Source organism: Schistosoma haematobium, chromosome 4 (assembly GCF_000699445.3).
Source record: "Schistosoma haematobium chromosome 4, whole genome shotgun sequence".
NCBI lineage: Eukaryota > Metazoa > Platyhelminthes > Trematoda > Strigeidida > Schistosomatidae > Schistosoma > Schistosoma haematobium.
Window position 1 is genome coordinate 27,857,722 of NC_067199.1, and position 22,197 is coordinate 27,879,918.

At 32.9% G+C, this 22,197-nt stretch overlaps 1 protein-coding gene across 1 annotated transcript in view; it reads left to right on the forward strand.

Annotated features, from left to right (window-relative positions):
• The window catches only part of DNA2 (Tripartite DNA replication factor), a 40,175-nt gene that overhangs the window by 15,981 nt on the left and 1,997 nt on the right, over window positions 1-22,197 (forward strand). The window contains exons 11-24 of the mRNA XM_051216125.1: window positions 945-1,327; window positions 2,189-2,377; window positions 3,846-3,983; window positions 4,868-5,053; window positions 5,554-5,664; window positions 6,836-6,915; window positions 6,960-7,061; window positions 8,669-8,784; window positions 14,165-14,323; window positions 16,289-16,536; window positions 17,640-17,919; window positions 19,969-20,040; window positions 20,998-21,099; window positions 21,982-22,182. Coding sequence (XP_051066679.1) covers window positions 945-1,327; window positions 2,189-2,377; window positions 3,846-3,983; window positions 4,868-5,053; window positions 5,554-5,664; window positions 6,836-6,915; window positions 6,960-7,061; window positions 8,669-8,784; window positions 14,165-14,323; window positions 16,289-16,536; window positions 17,640-17,919; window positions 19,969-20,040; window positions 20,998-21,099; window positions 21,982-22,182 — 2,367 coding nt within the window. The remainder of the gene's footprint in view (window positions 1-944; window positions 1,328-2,188; window positions 2,378-3,845; window positions 3,984-4,867; window positions 5,054-5,553; window positions 5,665-6,835; window positions 6,916-6,959; window positions 7,062-8,668; window positions 8,785-14,164; window positions 14,324-16,288; window positions 16,537-17,639; window positions 17,920-19,968; window positions 20,041-20,997; window positions 21,100-21,981; window positions 22,183-22,197) is intronic.

Here is a 22,197-nt window from a genome sequence, read left to right on the forward strand (position 1 = left end):
CTTGCCTTCCTTGCTTTTCATTGGTCGTTCTGGTTTCGGTGATTTCCAGAGAGTTTTTTGTTGTGTCATACAGTTGTTTCATGTTTCCTTCTCTTGCAGCCTTTTCCGCCGTCATTGCTATATATATATATATATATATATATATATATATATATATATAACTGTATAAGACATTTTTTACATCATTCCTCCTAATATGGTTTTCCATTCCATTTCAAGTATCCCTCTCAACTTGATTGACTAAAGTTCATCAGAACTTTATTTAGAATTCTATTATTATTCATGACTTCAGGCTGTTTACAACTAATGAACGGATCTGAAATATAGTATGTCCATTTCATCCTGCATATCTTGTTGTCTTGTTCTGTTCAAATTTATCATGGAGAACAAATGTGTGAACAAGATGAAGTTAAACTAGGAGAATTCCTTCTTAGTTTATTACACTTTTTATTTCTTGATTTTCACACTTCCGAAGACATAATGTATATATTTGTACACAGTATCTTCTTTCCTAATTCATTCTTTGGTCCTTGCCAATAAAACTTTAGTGCAAGTTTTTTCTTTTGTACTGGCCATCACCAGGAATTGGTAGTGGGGATTAAGGTACTTACTGTGTGCTAATGGAAGTTAGGAATTTCTAGCCTTAAACATGAGTCATATATGTCTAGTTCACATGTATGAATTCAGTGTTTTTAAAACTTTCTCCTGTGAACATTGGGTCGCTATGTATCTATTGTCTATCACATTTTATGTTTATTCCTCAAATTTGTTCTTCCGAAACCACCAACAGCTATAAAGTTTCATTATGAGTAATCGTTATTACGGTATTGTCTGTCCAGTTTTATTTGGTTAATTCACTTGTATATATAAACCAACTTTGTAGTCATTTATTTGCTATACTTACTACATATTTATCAATCAATGTTTGGCATTTTATTTTCTAGGTCTACTTATACCTAATGTTGGCTAGAGAATTTTACGGTGCTCATTACAGTACCTCTAAATATGCTAGAGTTCCAGTCGCAAATGCTGGCTGGCTTGTCTACCTAAAGGAGCCGATAAAACAGAATTTTCAAAAACACATTTCCTTCACAAACCCAGGCATTATTTATCCAGATATTAACAGTTTTCGGGGTCTTATACAGACGAGAAATAGGCTGGTTTCAGGAATTATCGATCTACTAAGGTCAGCTGATACATCTCACGAACAGTTGCGTGTTAGTGATCAGAAACTAAAGTTACCTGATTGTATAAATCAGTTACGTGTTTGCCAAACTTGCAGTTTACAGCTTACATGCAGCTTATTAACAGAAAATCCTGCAAAACCGTAAGTTTATTAATATGCTAAAGTAAGCGAAAAAAACATCATTTATTATTGTTACTTGGGTTTAAGTATCTACGATGGTGATGTTTACTTCTGGGTATCTGTGTACTTATTACTCTTATGTGTAGAGATGAGAGATTATGTGTAGTGTCAGTTATTATGCCAAGCCCATATACCTTATTCGAGCTTTCGGACATCCCATTCTATTCATTTTACTTGAGTCATACATTGACCTTGTTATTTATTCGCTTATCAATCTAGACTGTTTTTATATGAGCGTATATGTGTGTGCCCTTCTTATTCCATTAATCACATGTCTGTAGCTTTATTTTGTCTGACTATAAATATTGAGTAACGCTTGACAAAGATGGAGTTGGCTTCCCAGCCATCTTCCATACGTGTCAAAATTGCTTTGCTATGCTTCATTCGCTTTATGTACGAAATATATGTATTCTCAAGTCAATTCTCGTTATTCGACTTATTTAATTCCGTTTTTGGATAACGCAATTTAAGTCGACGATGATGTACGAGAAAAGACGATAACAAACATCCATACGCTCTAAATAGGAGTCAGATCAAAGGGCCACTAAATATGTAGATCGTAGTTATCAATCGGTGTAGTTTAATAAATCATAAACTATTGTGAAATTTTGAGTCTTACTTTTGGCTGACAGGAGTGTAACACTGATGTTGAAATAGCTCATTATTTAAGCAACTATTAGTGAGCGGAAAACTGGATGGAGTTACGCTTATTTGATAATCGCTACGCAGGGTTCAAAAGAGTTTATCACATTCCCATAAAACGTTACTGTCATATTCCGCCTGACCTAAGTAATGTATAACTTTTGGTATTTTTTCATACAGATATTCGGGTGAGCATGATTCATTTTCCAGTGTTCACAAAATTCTCATAAACCATCGGTCTCACCTTCAACAAGAATATATTGAGTTTTTTATCAAGTGGTCTAAACTCTTGTTAACAGAATACTTGGATAATGAACGCTTCGAACATGTAATTGGAAATATCTACAAAACATCTTTAAAAGTTGACAAGTAATAATAATAAGTATATGTTTATATATGAATCGTCGTTTTCTTTTCGAAAGTAGTTTCGTAATACTTTTCTTTGCTCTATTCATCATTTATGTATTCCTTACATCTGTTAATAAACTTGTATTTTCAAAATTGTCATCCCTAAAGTCATTAACCAAATCTAACAATACAATCTCTTTTACTGTTCGATGAAACGGTTATTCAGTGCTTCCAGGTTTTTAATGATGATTTAATTTAGGTTGGCTCATAATTTTAATGATATTTTACTATTTGTTAGGTAGCTAACTCCATGGATTAGGGGAAGAGAGAGAGGATTTGTTTGTCGTACCTTAGAGTTCCTTCATATCTTTTGGTCTTGAGAGTTGCTAGTTTACATATTAGAACTTAATCCCTTTTGTCAATATATCATTTGTGGATAAGTGGATTGGGCTTAGGTTGTCAGTTTACTTTGTACATTCTTCTATGTAACCATACTTTTACGATTCATATTATTATGCTAACATAAATTGGTGAAGATTATTTTCTAGTAGCAGAGAGCCTCGTAATAATTATTATTTAACTCAGTGTGAATAATCTGCTCCTCTTAAATTTGAAAACGACCTGTATCAGAACATGTGTTGCTCAGAGATGCTTGACCACTTCACTAAATAAATGTTACGTAATGGATGGTAATACAATTTACCACACTATATAATAATAATTACTGGAATAGATAATGCTTCACTTTCACTTACCTGTAAACAGCACTGAATATTTATTTTCCACATTATACTAATATCATGACTGGTGTATGAATTATATTATTTGTTAAACAGCTCCTAAATGATAGTCTTTATTATTTTGTCACGTTTTTTGTGAATTCAATAAATACTACCTTCATCCAACCTTTATAACTTAAATATCATTAAATTATTCATGTTTTATTTTAGTCTATGTAAAACTATATGCATTAATGTCAAATAATGGTTTGCATCTTTTTTTCTGATACTTGTTCCCACTAACATATTTCAATACATAAATAGTTTGTTATAGCTCTGTTTGAAATCCAACAGAACTTTGTTACCTTTTCAATCTCACAAAAAACATCTTTTTTAGTTTTCATGTGCGTTTTTGTAAACATTTTAGTCAACTTGAAATAAATCATTTAGACATGAACCAAACAGTAACGTAGAATATAAAATCGGAGCATTATGTTACTACTACTTAACTTGTTCCGTCATTTCTGGTAGGATTGTCTTGAATAACCCTTTCAAATTTATGCTACTCTGTGTCTGAAATCTGTCATAACGTACTAGTCATAACGTTGTAGTCATCTTGGTTTCAGTCGATCAGATTTGTTCATTCCTACAATCTCTATGTAGTTTACCATCCCTTCTTGTATATATTTTTTTTAAGAGGCTACTTTCATAATTTCTCTTTCATAAATAAATCATTCTAATATTATCATTTCTAAACTATTATTTTATAGACCCATCACTAATGGTACTATTCGCGGTTTACGTTTAGTGAAGACGAAAATTTTACAAAGTTCATTATCTGGTGAAGATGAAGTTCAGAGTTGGTTCATTTTACACAAATCCCTTGATCAACCTTATGAATCCTTATTGTATGTTTTGTATAATTTCCATATTGTCTACTTTACAATGATTTAATTATGTAATTAATACATAAATTTACGATTTGTTTCGTAACATATATAGCCTAAGAGATGCTGAGTATATAATAAAAACTAATTAAAGATATTTCCAATATAATCCGTAGGAATATAAAGTACGCTTATTGATTTAGAAGCACTTAAAAATTTATTAAATGTTACTCAAGTGGGTTTTCAATTCAATATTTAAACTATTTTATCCAGTATGTTGATAAGTACAAGTGACCTTTAATTAAACTTAGAGTCGAACATATCAATTAAATAAGATGTTATGCAATCTCGTTTTCTTAGCTTATCCATATAGACTCGCCTTTTATATCTTTAATAATAAGTCATAGAAAATATTGCAGATAACCAAGATGTAGTTTAATAGAAAAGAAAAAAGAACTTAAGAACTATTTCACTTATTTCTGCTAATTTAAAGTACATGTCCTTCATCACTTTATCATCATTCAAGATTCTAATATAGAAAATACCAATTAATAACTGAATGATTTCCAATATGCTAACGCACTAGATATTATTCAATAATTATTTAATGAATCTGTCACTTCTTTTAAAGCATAGAGAATCATTAATAAATATTTTATTACTAACGTTTACTGAACTCGTTACTTAGTATAATTACAAGCAATTGCTTTGTTCAAATTACAGCTTTATTATGAATTTATTTTATTCAATAGGTTTTATTTTGCGTTGTTTACTATACTATTCAACCAATTTTCTAAATTAGTTTTTGCATTGTGTTTATTCAATTTCATTCTCTTACTTATACGAATTGCCTATTTTTTTAAACAACTTTATGAAATCATTGTTATTCTTGTCATTTATTTCAGATCCCTTTCAAGTCTGAATATTGGTGATTTTGTTATTGTCAGCAGTGATGATTCTCGTTTCCTGGGTATTGAAATAGCAACTGTAGCTTCAGTTGAAGGACTTAATGAAGTTGAATTAACTAGTCACGGATTCGTTTCACCACTGTCTGACTATAAGAAATATGTATTCTCTTTGATTTCAACCAGGTAGATTGATTTCGAATTTATATAGCCAAACATATATTTTATTAGTTTTATTTTGTCCTTAATCTTTTGCTTATCTTTGTTCCTATCTACATGTGTACGCTCGGTTAAACGTTTTAATTAGGTCTTAGAGTTTATCTATTAGAAACAGAGTTAACTGTATTTTTACTATGAAGAATGTTTTTCGGACTGAAAGATCATTATGATGTTCGGTCAAAAAACACATAAATAGTATTTGTATTTAGCTTTATATATTGATCTTAAATGTCCTTGGAAATGCTCATTTCAGTTGAGAATGGAAGATGAATAATTAACGATACCAATTTTTTATAATTTCTTTGGTTGTTGATTATTGTGACATCACCGAGATAAATTTTAGTACAATAAACTATGTGATTAGATTATGTTTTGATTATTTCGTAACATATGTTATTGAAACTTTCGCTATATATCATAGATATTTATTTAGATTGAAGATGACACTATTACCTCATTATTCTTAGGTCATTTCCTGATCGAATTCAATTGTTTCGTGTTGATCGTTATGTGTCGATGAAGGCAATTCAGTTGAATCTATCCAACTTGGTGGGTTTAATGAGGAATTCCAAATTGTGGTAGGTAAATATTGATGTATGTTTTCAGTATGGGTTTGTGGAGATTATTATATCTCTTTGAAATTACTAACCAATCAATGTTAGATCACCATTAAAAACCCGAAAGCACTTGACGGCTGTTTCGTCCTGGTATAGGACTCTTATGCAGTGAGTATTCACAACTCTGCTCTCGAGATCCGTAACCAGGATTTTCGACCGCGCACGAACGCTTAACTTCTAAACTCACTGAGCCGGGACCTGACGATTTCAATGTCTAACTCCGACTAATCCATGATATCGCGCGACCATCTCCCATCGTCTTCGGTGGATAACTGATTCACACCCGACACAGCTGAACTCCACTAGTGAATATGCACTGTTGAGGAGTTCCGTACTGGGACAAAACGGCCGTCCAGTTATTCCAGGTTTTTAATAGTGGTCTAACATTGATCGGTTCAGGATTTCAATGAAATACATATGTTTTAACTGGATGGTCATCATTATTTGTTTTCTTTTATACACACTGAAGTAATCAGGTTGTAGTGATGGTATTCTTAATGTCCAAACAATCACATCGTTACCACAAATTATGTTCGGGGTTCATTATTATGTCATACTTTTTAGCAGCAGCAGTAATTTCAGTTCTATACTCTATCTTGTTCTTGTTTTTCACTTAATTAGCGTTTCTGACAAAGAATAATTTGTTTTTGATGAAGTTCTATTTCTTCAGGTCGAAATACGATCATAAATTGAACTTGAGTTGCAATTGTTATTAGTTGTGTTCTGAGATATATTATTGTTTGTGAATTTATTAGAATTAAGGATATCAAGTTTTGATTAGACGGTTAGTTTTAAAGATTGATTCAATTGTGTAATAGTGTTGATTACTTACTGATAACTTAAAATTATCACTGGTATTACATTAAAGAGTTTGAATCACGAAGATTTTGATTTTCGCCATTCATTTCGTGATCTGTTATGATATCACCGTGTTACTAAAATTTATTGGCTAATATCGTCATTTCAGTAAATATCCCTTGTGAAGGTCCGAAAATAAGCATTTCTGTACATATTGTGTGGTAATGAGTTTCTTTCCAGATTTTTTAAATTAATTATTCTTGTGTAAATAATTGTTTTAGTCGATTTTATTTAATATTCTACCACTGTTTTCTGTTAATCCTTCCTTTTCTAGTCATTTACTACGGGAGCTTATCATTGATGGTCGTATACCGGATATGTCAAAAACAATATCTAAAAAGATTGTCAAAGAAAGTAATGATTATTTATCACGTGTGTTATTTAATTTTTACTTATAGTACGCCCTATTCTGAAACCATTGAATGTAAATCAACGTACCGCTATACTACAAACACTTTTTTCACAAAATTATATTCTTATCAAAGGATATCCTGGATCAGGTATTTTTATTTGTAAATATAATTTTTAGATATGCATGTTTAATATTTTGTTATCAGTATGTAGTACTTTTAATGGATGCAATTTATGAGCGTACAATCATACAAACATAATTTAAATGATATGCTATGAACCCCGATTTTATATACGTGGTCCTGGACATTGATGTCATAGTGTATGCAAACCAAGATAACTGTAAAATGACCTTGAGCCATGGCCACAATAACTCTTGAAAAGTTAAAAGAAACTAAGAATTTTCCTAACATTTGTCTTTGATGTTCAGCTTAATAAACTATTGACTTTCATTCAAGGTTTGTCTATTTCTTAGTACTGAGTGTATTATACTGTGGACTAATCTATATATAAAGCCTACAATTGGTCAAGTAAACAGTATACAATTTTCATTTTTAGTTCAGTTAAAACAGGTAAATAGTAGTTCACTATGGTACAGCAAATCTTCATACTTTGTAATTGTTATATTTTTTTCCTCTTCATAATACTATTGTAGTGTTACACTGATTTTTCTCTGGACATGTTAGGTTGTCAGCCAAATTCGATTTGTGTTTTTTTACAGGGATGATAATTTTGTTTATTTTTTAAAGTGGGAAATACGTTTACTGATCAAATTATGGCTCTTATTATTATCTTTTTTTCCAAAATCATACTTCATATTGTAACACTTGCTACTTGTTCACCGTATCGAATCTCACTTCATTTCTTATCCGATTCCAGTCTTACGTATTGTAACTTAAGGCCAACTATATTATATTCCCCATAAGCTACTTAATACATTTACACCGATTTTTTCTCATTTATTTTGTATATATCTCCACCCCATCCTAAGTTAATGATGGTTTTGTTCATTTCAAAGTGTGTCGTGGAGTTTATCATTTCTATTAGGTGTCTCATAATAGATTATATTTCATTCTACCATTATGTCTAGCAAAAAGTGTTACTAATTTGTAAAGTTCAAAGCATATCCATCATATGATATTATATATTACAAGTCTAAACAAATACTCGTATAATTGATTGGAAACTATTTACATTTCTCGTGAAAAATATAGTACTATTTATACGTTTACTTAGTACACTATCATTTAGCTTTCATTCATCTGTAACAAATTACTTGGATAATTTTCGTTCAATTTGTTCATATCCCGTGGTCTTTAAAACAAAGCTCATAATCTTTAGTTTTAAAAAATGTTATTCTAGTGAAACGTCTAATTTGTTTAAACGATAAAAACTGGGAATATGTTACATTTTTCTATCTATTGTAAATAACCTCCATTGAATTCATCATTTTGTGTGCAGGTTTTTTCGGGATTAAAGATCTAAATGTTAGTACTATAAGAAATCATTGTGCATGATAAATTATATGATGTCAGATGGAATAATTCGTATGGAGTTTCTTGATAAAACGATTATATATTTATGAAAATGTTTAGATTTGTATAAAAAGGATAGCTTTTGTTGATTCATATTTACTTAATATTAAGTATTTTCTTAATTAAAATGTCTGTTATTCTCATCTCTTTTTTCAATGTGCTACAATAGTTCATAAAATATTTGTTATTATTCATTCTGATTTTCTTTTTGTTATTTTCAGGAAAGACCGAAACTTTGGTAGCATTATTACGTGTCCTCATTCTGTTAAAGAAAAGAATTCTTGTCACAGCGCATACTCATTCCGCTGTCGATAATTTACTTTTAAGATTATGTAAAGTAAGTGTTGTTTGTTTCCTATGTAATTTATCCCTTTTTAATTAGAACTAGATATGATCGAGCATTGTGCAACAAACTTTTATCTGTTACTGTTGTATTAAATAAATTGCTTAAAAACGTATATCATTTTTGTCATGAACTGAAATCACCCAGAAACAATAATTAAAAATTATTGATAACTGAATAATTGTCCCTCTAGGTTTATTATTTATAAGCTTAAACCAGTAATCTCACACAAAGCCAAATCTAGTCTCTTTGGATTAAAATATCCCGACCGTTGTTGCTACCTTGACGTGGTGGTCGGGCTTGCCTATCGTGATGAAGCAACCGAGCTATACTGGCTGGAACAACCGTTCCTCAAGGTCCTACCATGTAAGACAGGTCGGTTGAAGAGCGGTAAGACTAAAAGCAACAAACCCAAGGTCCGAAGGCGAAGTCGTACTGCTGACTGTACAGAGGTGTGACAGCAGTAAGGTGTTTTCTTCAGACAACCAGCATGACAGCGATGCTGCCTTCCCACAAGGAGGGGTGCGGTTAGAAAAGGTCGACTCTAAAAATGCACACCTCTCCTTATCCCACGGATATCCGTCTCCGGCGGTAAGGTCTCAACAAGTACGGAGCTAACACAAAAATTACCCATAAAAAGGTCGTGTGTGACCGACCTCAAGCAGTTGTCCCTTGGGCACTGCGGTCACGCTCTCAGGTCACTAAGACCACCTTTAATCCAAATTCCTTTTCAGGTACCTCCAGAAGAACCCTTCCACGGTGTGGGCAACCGGGAAGTGAAAACCGCCCTCATACCTCTAACATCACTCAAGACTACTGTATTCATAATCAACCTCCGTCTTCACTTTCTATTATTCCTCCTACATCGACTTTCAACGCTAAACTTCCTCTCTCGGCTTCCACCTCAAGTGTCACCATAGCCAACGATTCTAGTGCGCAAAATACTGTCCCAGGTCTACTGAAACCTCGCTCCAAACTACACATTGGAGCCTTCAACGTACGAACCCTATGTCAAATCGGTCAGCAGGCTTCCTTGGCTAAAACCCTAGAGTCTCTTACCATTGACGTGTGCTGTGTCTCGAAACACGCATACAGGATTCCAGTGTGGTCATTCACTTGACCTCACCTCGGCAAAACGGAGAGCCAACGAGGTACACCCATCGTGTATCTGGTGACCCGATGGCAAGTTCTCGTGGACTGGCAGGTGTAGGCATAGCACTAAGCATGAGGGCGGAACAAGCACTGCTAGAGTGGATCCCCGTTAACAGTCGTTTATGTGCTGTTCGGCTGAACGGCTCCGTAAGAAGTCGGAAGGATAGGGGCACACGTCGTTACCTTTTTGTCGTTTCTGCCTACGCTCCCACTGACTGCAGCTCAGATGATGTGAAAGATGAATTTTACAGAAAGCTGTCCGAACTTCTTCAGCAAGCTAAACGCTCAGACATAGTACTCGTAGCAGGTGATTTTAATGCTCAGATAGGCAGTTTAAACCAAACAGAAAGGCATTTAGGTGGATATTTTAGTATTCCGGCACAGCGAACAGATAATAGTGATCGTCTGCTGCAGCTATGCTCAGACAATCGTTTATTTTTAGCAAACACAAATTTTAAGCATAAGGAGAGACATCGTCTAACATGGCGACCCCATACACCAAACCAACGATGGACTCAAATAGACCATATTGCCATCAGTCATCGTTGGAGAGGGTCGTTAGAAGATTGTCGTTCATTCTGAAGTACCTGCTTGGACTCCGACCATGCCCTAATACGGGCACGCATCTGCTTGTTCCTCACTGGACGCAAAAAAGCCACATTAAAAAGACCCGTTAGAACTGAGTTGAGTAACGAGAAAACCAAAAGTAGGTTCCAGGAACAACTGAGGTCACACTTAGGTAGTTGTGAAGACGAGGCTGACCCAGATGTTGCTTGGAAGGGCATACAATCAGCTGTGGAAACAGCAGTGACATCTATTAGTGACTTAAACCACAGATTAGAACGAATAGTTTGACAGTAATTGAGCGCCGAGTATAGAGAAGTCATTATATGTGAAAATTATATTTGAAATATTCTCAGCGATTGAAATTTAACTAATTCCAACGTTTCGTCCAGCTAACTTGTCTGGACTTCTTCAGGGTAATAATCAAAATCAAAATTATCAAAGAAATATATAGCTTTTAACAATCAGGATTATACTGTGTTAAACCAATCATATTTGGGTGTTGATTTTTTGTTACTCAGTTAAGTATTTCCATGTAGTTGAATTCATCACATGATTTGTAGTCAACTGACTCATTTTATCCTATTTTACAAAAAATCAACACCCAAATATGATTGGTTTAACACAGTATAATCCTGATTGTTAAAAGCTATATATTTCTTTGATAATTTTGATTTTGATTATTACCCTGAAGAAGTCCAGACAAGTTAGCTGGACGAAACGTTGGAATTAGTTAAATTTCAATCGCTGAGAATATTTCAAATATAATTTTCACATATAATTAAACCACAGAGTTGCAAGGAACCAGTGGATTTCTTCAAGGTCTGTCACACTGATGGATTCTCGCAAACTCGTCCCATCAGGTTCTGAACATGATGAAGAGCGAAAACAAATCAGATCTAGGTTAAGAAAAAGTCTAAGAAACGACCGTGAGCAGTGGTGGGCATCGAAAGCAAAAGAGATGGAAAAGGCGGCGACTATAGGGAACACAAGACAGCTTTACAGACTAATAAAAGAAACTGGAATTAATAAGTCAAGTGTAAGTGAGATTATATCGGAAAAAGACGATACACTCATCTGCTCCAAGTCCAGGCGTTTAGAACGATGGGCGGAACACTTTAGGGAACAGTTCAGCTGGCCTTCAGCTACTCTACAACTACCCTCCATTCCCAGACAGTGTGAATGGAACATTGAAGTAGGTCCCCCGACTCTTGCTGAAGTTGAGAAGGCTATAGTTAATCTGAAACGAGGAAGGGCAGCTGGTCCAGATGGATTGGCTCCAGAGGTCTTTAAGCATGGTGGTCCAATTTTAGCGATTAGGTTGACTAATATTTTAGCTAAGATCTGGGAATTAGACTTTATCCCATCTGACTGGTCGCAATCATTTATCGTCCCAATATATAAGAAAGGGTCAAAATCATCCTGTGACAACCACAGAGGGATTAGTTTAACAAACATAGTATCTAAAATACTGGCCTCGATGATTATCAAACGCCTAACTAAGACTCGTGAACTACAAACTCGAGAGAACCAAGCTGGCTTTAGACCTGGTCGTGGCTGCATCGACCACATATCCACCATTCGTCAGGTTCTAGAACACAGGCATACCTATCGGCGTCCGACGATGGTGGTATTTCTTGACATAAAAGCAGCATTTGACTCGGTAGACCGCGAGACTCTGTGGCAGTGTCTGTCATTGAAAGGCGTACCTCAGAAGTACATAAACCTTGTGAAGGCTATTTACTCAAACACTACCAGTCGAGTCAGAGCTTATGGCGAACTGTCATCTGCTTTTGCAACCTCAAGTGGTGTCCGTCAAGGCTGTCCAATTTCTCCATTTTTGTTTAACTTCATCATAGATCTACTGATGGAAATAACATTCTCGTCGACTGAATTCTCGGGTATTGATCTCCTTCCAGGAGGTCCACTTATCGACTTGGAATACGCAGATGACATAGTCCTGTTTGGTGAAGACGCTGACAAAATTCAGAGTCTTCTGGTAGCACTAAGCAACAATGCCAGAATGTTTGGGATGCGCTTCTTTCCCTCTAAATGCAAGTTGTTGCTTCAGGATTGGTCTCCGTCAACACCTGAACTAAGGATAGGGAGTGAAGTAGTTGAACGCGTTGACAGCTTCACTTATCTTGGAAGTCTGATCAGCCCTAATGGGTTGGTGTCTGACGAAATCTCAGCACGGATTCGAAAAGCTCGTTTGGCTTTTGCCAACTTACGTCACCTTTGGCGAAGGCGAGATATCCGTCTATCAATAAAAGGACGAGTATACTGCGCGGCAGTTCGTTCTGTTTCAATTTACGGCAGCGAAACATGGCCCTTAAGAGTAGAAGACACCCGTAAGCTACTAGTATTTGACCACAGATGCCTTAGAAATATTGCTTTCATCTGCTGGGATCACCGGGTAAGTAATAGTGAGGTTAGACGCAGGGTATTAGGGAATGATGGTAAATCAGTTGATGAGGTTATGAATCTTCATCGACTGAGATGGTTGGGCCACGTGTTACGTATGCCTGAACACCGATTACCACGACGTGCAATGCTAACCGGGGTAGGGGATGGTTGGAAGAAAGTTAGGGGCGGCCAAACCAAAACGTGTCACCAGTGCCTGAAGTCACTAACTTCTAGTCTGAGCCATGTTGGTAGATGCAGACTACTTGGTTGGGGTCCGCGTGACTATCGTAACCAATGGTTGGAGACTCTAGGTGACATGGCTCAGAATCGATCACAGTGGCGTAGGTGTATACACTCCCTGTCTTCCCTTAAACTAAGAGACTAAAATCATTTCATTCTTTCTGTCTACGAACTAATTCTTTCTTCCTATACTATATCCTTATTGCAACCTTTGACCTAACCACTCCTATGAATCCGCTGTTCATCTTGCTGTGCTAATGAGGTATGACAACCTGGACCGATGCACATATGTGCCTGGTCCTACGTTGAAGCTGACTGACTGACGGATTAAAATATAGTCAGAATGGGGTTTTGCGAAGATTGTAGTAATTTGAATAGTTGAATTCATGAGTCGATGTAACCTACACCACCACTGAAAACCCGGAAGAACTGGACAGCTGTTTTGCCCCAGTATGGGACTCTTCAGCAGTGCGCATCCACGGTCTTACAAGATTTGAACCCAAAATCTTCGATCTCGCGAGCGAACCCTTAACCTTTAGACCACTGAGCCGGTCGGCATCCAACAGTGTTAATGTCTAACTTCAATCGATTCGTGTTGCGCAACCATTCATCCATTGTCTGAGGTAGATACCTGTCTCTACCCGACACGAATTGGACTCCACTAGTCAAAGCTTCTTACTAGAGCTCCAGGAAATCCATATTGAAGCTTAGATCGACTTATGAATTCAACCATCAAAATATAATCATCAGTCAACGTATAGTATATCTCAATTCCTAGCAGCTTTTAATGTAGACGTCTGACTTTTCAAGTGATTTGTCCATACACACTTTCAAAACTTGAGGATTGCTTTAGAGTTGGTTAGTGAATTTATTAAATCATCCAATATGCTACTAGATGTATATTTCATTATATGGCGTTTTCGAAACTGCTGACTGATAAAAAATCTGTTTCATGACATACTTCGTAACAACAATAAGGTGATTAGCTTGTTCTGTTTTCTTTTTTTCTTAGACTGGCGAGACTCGTGTTATAAAACTTGGACAAATGGATCGAATACTTCCTGATTTATTAAATTATTCCTTTGAATACAAATTGAATACATTTCTAAAATCTGATGATAAACTTAAAAATGATGTAATTGACTACATAAATAATATTATGGCAAACACTGTAAGTTATTGCACCAAATGTCTCTTTATTTATTTACTAATTGTCTAACATATAAAGATTATGTGGCGTTACATGTTAAAAGATAATTATTAGAATATATATCGTGTTTACATTTGTTTGTTTTTTTCTAACACCTGTTTTTGTCTTGAAAATATTTATTCTCTTAGTTACAAATTTGGTATAGTTGACATGACCTTTGTATTTTGTTGTAGGTTAGACCATATGGAAAATTTCATGTTATTCGGTTGTTAGTCCATGGTGTATTTGTATTGTAGAAAAAAATAAATGTTTATATGTTCATGTTATGATAGACAGACTATTATTTAAGCGTTCCTTGTCTATGCTGTAAGCATCTCTTTATTTATTCATGTTATGTTTAGAATCGAAATAGAATTGAATACCTGCAAAGATGTGACTCAGATTTCATTTAATTTGATATAAATAACGTAAACGAATATTTTTATATAGTATTGGCAAGTACTTGGTTGTTAGTGAGTTTAGGTCAATTAGGATTTAGTAATCATTTTTCCAAATTGTACTAAAAAACCCGTTGATACTTATTGGATTAGTACAATAATTATTGGCTAGGTTCGTTTTCCAGATAATTCATTTGTCAGATTGACGATTGTCTTATTATTCAATATAATTTGTATATTATACATAGAAATTGGAAGATAAATACATCATAATAACCTTAATTTATTTATGTATTAATGTAACGTAGTTATTGATTACAGGTTTGTGTATTTGATTTAAGACTGGAATTTCAATATAACAACTAATGATATCCTCTAATTGTGCAAACTAAATTAGTTGCTTAGTAAACTTTTGACATTCTAAATTTTATTTTATTGCAATCTTTCTTAGAATAAATCTTTGGTAAGGTTAGTTCATGTTAACTACGTTTAGTCGAAAAAGTAACAGTTATTGGTTATTATATTCGTCTTACCAATGTTATCAGCTATACTCCTTATTATAATTCACTTAAAACGGTTTCGAAGATTACTAAGTTTTGTGGTTTGTAATCTTAAAGCTATTCCTAATCTACGAATAATTGAGATACTCTTCTAATATGAACTTGATAGATCGGATTATTACCACACAGTTGTTCATTAATATAATCCCTAACGTCATCGAAGACAAGAAAAAGTCACAGGTTTAGGAGAAGCTTGGTATCCAAGGTAACAAAAAGTCAGAGTTTTAGTGTAATAACTCTATAAAGCAAGCACCCTATAAACTGAAGACATAATAAATTTTAGCAAACAAAAAATAAGGACAACCAAATATATAACAGTAAAGTTAAATGGGGAAATATGAAGTGTGAAAATTATCGTGTTTCTTTTTTTTTCACAAAAAGTCTAATAACTATTCACTAAAATCTAAACAACTTGAAGTTTCTCTTGCGAGTTTAGAATAGAGTCTATTCGTTTAACTTCCCTTAATCATCAGCACAATAATGAAAAATGTTTTTATTTTTTGAAGTATCAACTCTCTCAAAAGCTTGCAAGGAAAGAAAATAATGGTTAGTAGGACTAATCAATATTTAGATAAATAATACTAAATAACGTAAAATTGATTTTCAGCAGAAGTTGCTGAATGAATAAATACCAATTTTCTATTTTGAGGATCTTATCATACTTTCTAGATTTATAGTTACTTCCATAAAGAACAATTTCAATTTTAACTCGGATACTTTTTTATTTTTCTACTTTCTGTACGATACGAAATGGATACTAACACGTCAAAAAAAATAATCTTATATAGTTTATGGGAAATAGGTCAAATAGATTATTCCGTTGAATTTTGTTTCCATCTTAGTGTTAAGAAAATATCTTATTTTATTTATCTGGTATTAATTTATTTAAATTTTTTAGTACAAGGTTATAGCCTGATTAATATGTAAATCCAATTCCAATTTTTTTAACGACTCCCGATGCATTATTTCGTATTGTATTATTTTTTTAGGTCGTTGTTGGATGCACAGCTTTAAGTGCAAGTGGAGGGAATGATCTGCGACATTCAGCTTTGACATATCAAAAATTCGATGTTGTCCTAATTGATGAGGCTAGTCAATTAATGTTTCCTACTACTTTGGGGCCATTACTGTGCCTTGCTGATGAGCAACAGTCTCTTGACTCTATAAAATGTTGTCGTTTTGTACTGGTTGGGGATCATTATCAGTTACCTCCTTTAGTTCGTAGTCAAAAAGCTAGGTAATTTGAGCAGTTGTTTTTTTGTTTTCAAAGATATTTCCTTGTCGACTTAGTTCATACGTAAGATTGAATGTTGCGTATTCCAGTGTACTTATTAGTGGTTTGAAATTCATACAGTTTAAATTTTCGTCAAAACTTCTGGTTGATTTTAACTAATTTGCTTCTTAAAATTGAATGTGTAGGATTGTCAATTGATTGGTTTCGGGAATAACTATAAGCATGGATTAAATACAAACACCATAATTTCATGTCTGAAATTCTTTTATGGTATATATCTTCTTGCAGAACAAGTCACTGATACACTAAGTTCAATTAGGGCTGAAAAAGTCAAAACAGTTTAATTATCGTTAATTACTTATTTTGTCAAACTTATTGTTTGCTCTTTTGAATACTTCATAGTCTCACTACATTTTCTATCTTTACAATACTCTTGTTATTAATTGTTTAAATACGAACTACTCTTATTTGTTTACAAAAACATTTTTCGCGAAAGTGACTTCATTTATAATTTGATTGCTCCTTTGTTTTTATACCTACATGGTTTAAAGATATAGATTAAAGACGTGTATTAGTTAATGTAGTTTAAAAAGTTACACCAATCTTAATGGTCTGATTATAGTCTCAGTTGTAATACGAAATAATCTTCATTGTTTTCAAGTCGAAAGATAATGTCGACTTACATAGTTATTTGTACTTTATTCTAGCGATATGAACAGATGTAAGACTCGTGCTTAAATTTTATGTATGGACGAAATCAATAGGTTTGTAACGCTTATCTTACTGGAAATTTCTTTTCATTGTAGTTTAGACATCCATCGTCATTATGATTTCCTGATTACTGAAATAATTTCCTCTCAAATATAGTTTGTTACCTTTTAAAGACTTTCCCTAAACTATCATGTTGTATTTTGGCTGTGTGTGATTTCCACTAAGTTTTGGAAAAAGGAGAACTAATTTAATCTAGTCGTGGAGTACAATTATTTTTTAAGCCATGCGGGTTTGTTTGTACAACTGACTCTTAAGTGAATTTACTTTTTTAGCAGTTTTTTTAAAAATTTAGTTTTTTAATACATTCCAACCATTTTTGTTTACTCTTTGATTAGGCTTGGCGGACTGGATCAAAGTCTTTTTTCATTGTTATTAAGCCATCATGACAGTGATAATAGTACATTAGCAACAAATTCATCAATGGACCTTTCAAAAAGAGGATATGTAACTGAATTGACAATTCAATATCGTATGAATTCTAAGATTATGGCATTATCCAATCAGTTAACCTATAAAAACAAAATGTCTTGTGCTAATTCATGCGTATCACAAGCTACACTGAAGTTAAATCCTAATATCGTCTCAGATGAAATATCGGACAAAGTAAATTGTAATGTAAGAAAAAATAAACGTTAAATTTCTTCAATTTCTATTTTTTTTGTCACTGTTGTTTGCTTATCACATTCTAGCTGTCAATTTTTTCTTACCAGTTACATATTATCATTGTCTAATTAATTTTGGATAGATGTAATGTGAAGTATTTTTGTCTAGTCTGAATATGTAAAATATCGCATTGGAGGGAGTGGGATATTTCTGCAAAATCGAATAAGATTCACTATCATAATTCTAACTAATTAACATTAAGGGCCCATTGTGTGCATCATTTTAATGAGAGTGTTTTAGCGTATGAAACTTGTATGGATTGGAGAATTTTTTTTATTCTAATGATTCTTTGAGGAAATTATTGTATGATTAAAATCTTTGAATTTATTAAGCCATTTGTGTCATTTTCACTGTTTACACACATAAAATCTGTTTTTTCTGTTTGTTTTTTGCATATTTAACGAAAAAAAACATTTGTCCATTCATTAATTGTCGAGTTGTCTAACAAAACAGTTGGTTTGCATAGGAATCGGACACAATTAACAATAGTATTATTGCTTGTATTTATTTTTCTAAAAGATTTTTTATTGACACTTTGCACTAACATTAAATTAATATGATTGCTATTAATTTATAAGAGCTTCTTCGCTTCATCTCTCTCCCAAATCTAGTACCTTACTATTCACCTTTTTAAAATTTTCTCTAGTATGTGGTTCTAGTGGTGAACTAGTTGTTATTATGTTTATTTAAGGTATCGAATGACAATTTGATAATATGATAAAATATTTGACAAAATTTATGCGTAAAACCTCTATGCCTTTTGGTAATATTATATATATATATGACAGAATGGAATAAATCGCTACGCTTGATCAAAGATTATGTCACTTGACCACAGTTAATTTTTATTTATTTTGCATACTCAAAAAATACCAGCGATTCTTGAAGTAAAATATTTTTCTCCTCATCACTTTAAAACTCGTATTCTACTGTTGCAAGGATGACGTAGTGCTAGTCCGTTGCACATCAGTCAATGTAGATTCATCACATTTTTATTAATAACCAGAAAATGTGGTTCTTTAATAGTTCTGTCAAACGTAGAATAGTAAATTTATCAACTGCTAAATCATTGTAATATTTACACACTCTTTACTTTACACAATCATTCTTATAGTTGTTTAATGAAATATGAGTCTGTAACAGTAAACTATAGATTATTGATATTCTAACTAGATATAATATAAATGCATACGTTCATCCTGGTTACGAGCTACAAACTGACTTTACGTACATAGTTTTCAGTGAGTTATTTAATGAGATTTTATTTCGAGCAAACTAAACAGAAAGAAATTATAAATAGGTGACATCAGGGTTGTTCATTCGATATTCACCCAAAGTCGACTACTTATTATATCACAGGGTGACGTTAATAGTAGTATGTTTTAGGATTGTTTTTTTAACCTCAAATCATGTCAACAAACGTGAATATTGTAACAATTTCGCTCTCCTTTTATAGTGGTTTCTTTTATCATTAATTTAAAACATTGATTTATTTCACGAAATGTAACATGAATTCTATTGTATTACAAAATTGTACCTTGTCAGTGTATGTCATACTATGTTTCTAACCATTAAATAAATATACATAGAAAATATGTAAATTCATAGATCATATCTCGAAATTAAAAAAAACAAACAAACTTGAAATGTGTGCTATATTCTGTAACATTTAGAAATGCATTGATTTCCTGTCTAATAGTTACTTTTATATCACTTCTTTTATTACCTCATTTTAAACAAAGGATAATCTTCTTTTTTTCACTTTGAAAGTGATATTAATTAAAATGAATACCAATTAAATCGTATAATTTATCATGTTTACATGTAAGAAAAGGATAAAGAAACTAAAATAATTCAAGGTAGAAAATTTCATCTATTCTAATGCTTAAATTCTCCTTAAATTTATCATTTCTATTTACAACATAAAATGTATTTAGATTGAATTCCATTTTAATTCCCCCCCCCTTTTTTTTTTCAAAAAAATATTTGTCTTCCTTTTAGTTGCCATTGTGGATAAAACGTGTAAATAGTCCACTTCTTTCGGATTCTGTATTGCTTTTAGATACAAAAATGGTAAGTACTCTTTTTGGATTTAATCAATAAATCTATTCTATACAAACAGTATATGCTTCAAAGTAAAGGTTACTTATAGATAGGACATATATGAAATTGATTACTTTCATTCTCCTGGTAAATATTATCTGTACTATGATTGATTAATAACATCAATACAAATTCCGTTCTTAGTCATATCGATTAGATTGTGGTTTCTATACCATAAGAAAGTCATTTTATTTTGTCGATATTTAGAAATGGGCAATATGTGCTAATCGAATTAAAAGTTTACTTAATGAAATACTTAGTAGGTTTCTAAATCGTTTCATAGATGTTTTTTTCACAATACTCCCGCTAGGTGAGATCAATAAAATCTATCCATAACTCTGTTGACTTAAAACTTGAAGGAACAATACAGCGGTTTGGTGTGCTCATTAACATTCCTAGCTTTCGGCCAAAATGAATCAGTTACTAATCTTATTTTATGTCATGAAAATTGTCGGAAAATATTTTGAGTTTAGGGTTTATTTATTCTTGATAACAAATGGTACTGTGATACCATTGTCAAAAATGATTGTCACTTATTAATGCAAAATATTTCTATGATTCTTTACTTGTAAATAATTTCATAATCACTCCGTTAGCCGTAATATTAATAAATCAAATTCTATATTCATTTCTGCCATTATCGAGGACCTCAACGTTTTATTGATTGATTGTCAGGCCCCACTGAGATTTTGAATGTTTATTCCCAATGCGAAAACGAAATAAATAGTACTCTTTTAAAGTAAAAATAATAGACTTTTTGGTATTAATTTCACCTCATATTCTATACGCATGTTTCACATGTGCCCTGATCTTCGAAATGAAATAAAATATGGTCTATTCAACTTTATACTTGGAACTATTCATTGTGTTGCTGAAATTATGAGTTTTGACTTTCTAATGAATCTTTGTTTCTTTTCATGTCGTTAGCTTGATTGTTACCCTCTTTCTGAAAATGAATCTCGTACATCGAATTCTAATCCGATTGAAGCTCAGTTAATTCTCTATATAATAAGACGAATCCATCATGTAGTAAGTTAATCATTCCGCAAATTGTAAATTTTTGTTAAATATTAGATCTTTGTGAGATTTAACCTGATGATCTTTGTGTAAAACATATCTGAACTCCTCATTTCTAGGAGTTGAATGCGGTAATCTAATATCCGATATATATTGTCAATCACTCATCAATGTAAAATCTGACACAAACATGGGTTGGTTCAATTTACCGTACCACATTAGAACAATAAAATAAAGCTAACAAAATATCGGGTAAAAGAGATCAGGATGATATTTCAGTGACTTAGTGGTTAAGGTGTTTGAATTTCAACCAGGTTTGGACCTCGCTCCAGATACTTCGGTTTGGACAACTGGTTGATATAATTATTCCTCGCACTTAGAGTGTGGCTCATTCTTAAGCGGAGTATATTGTTATCTTTACTATTTTGGTAGTAATGATCATGGAAAAGGCTAAGCACTGATATTACGATTCGGAAAAAGAGTGAAAAGTATATGTGAAAGAGTACTGGAATTCTAGACCGATTGTAAGATATAGCGAATACATTATGGATGATTCCGACCTATAGTACTCAAATTCTCCAACAACTTATGGCGGTTATCGTGCGAGACTCAACGAAGTAGTCTATCCCTTTCTAAATGGCTCAAATTAGCAGTCAATGGTTTAAATACTAAAAGTCACTACAGAAATACTGTTTCCTAGATTACTTTTATGAAAAACGTGGATAAAGGTTATCAAAAGAATATTTCAATAATGAAACTTTCTCACTACCGTTTTGGTGTAATTGTTTAGTACTAGGTAGTATTGCTGTGTGTTACATTTCGTTACATTAGATTACATTTCCACTAACATTTATCAACAGATATTATTGTTCTGATCAATTTCTACTCCTATAGTTTCTTCTCGATATGGAAGACATAGGCGTTATCACACCATACAGAGCACAAGTTTATTTAATAAAAAATATGATGAAAGAGAATTCTTTTGGATCAATTGAAGTGAATACAGTTGATCAATTTCAAGGTCGTGACAAAAGACTGATTTTACTTTCGCTAACTAATTGTCCATCTTCATTTTTAAGAACAAATGGAAATGAGGTAACGTTACTGATT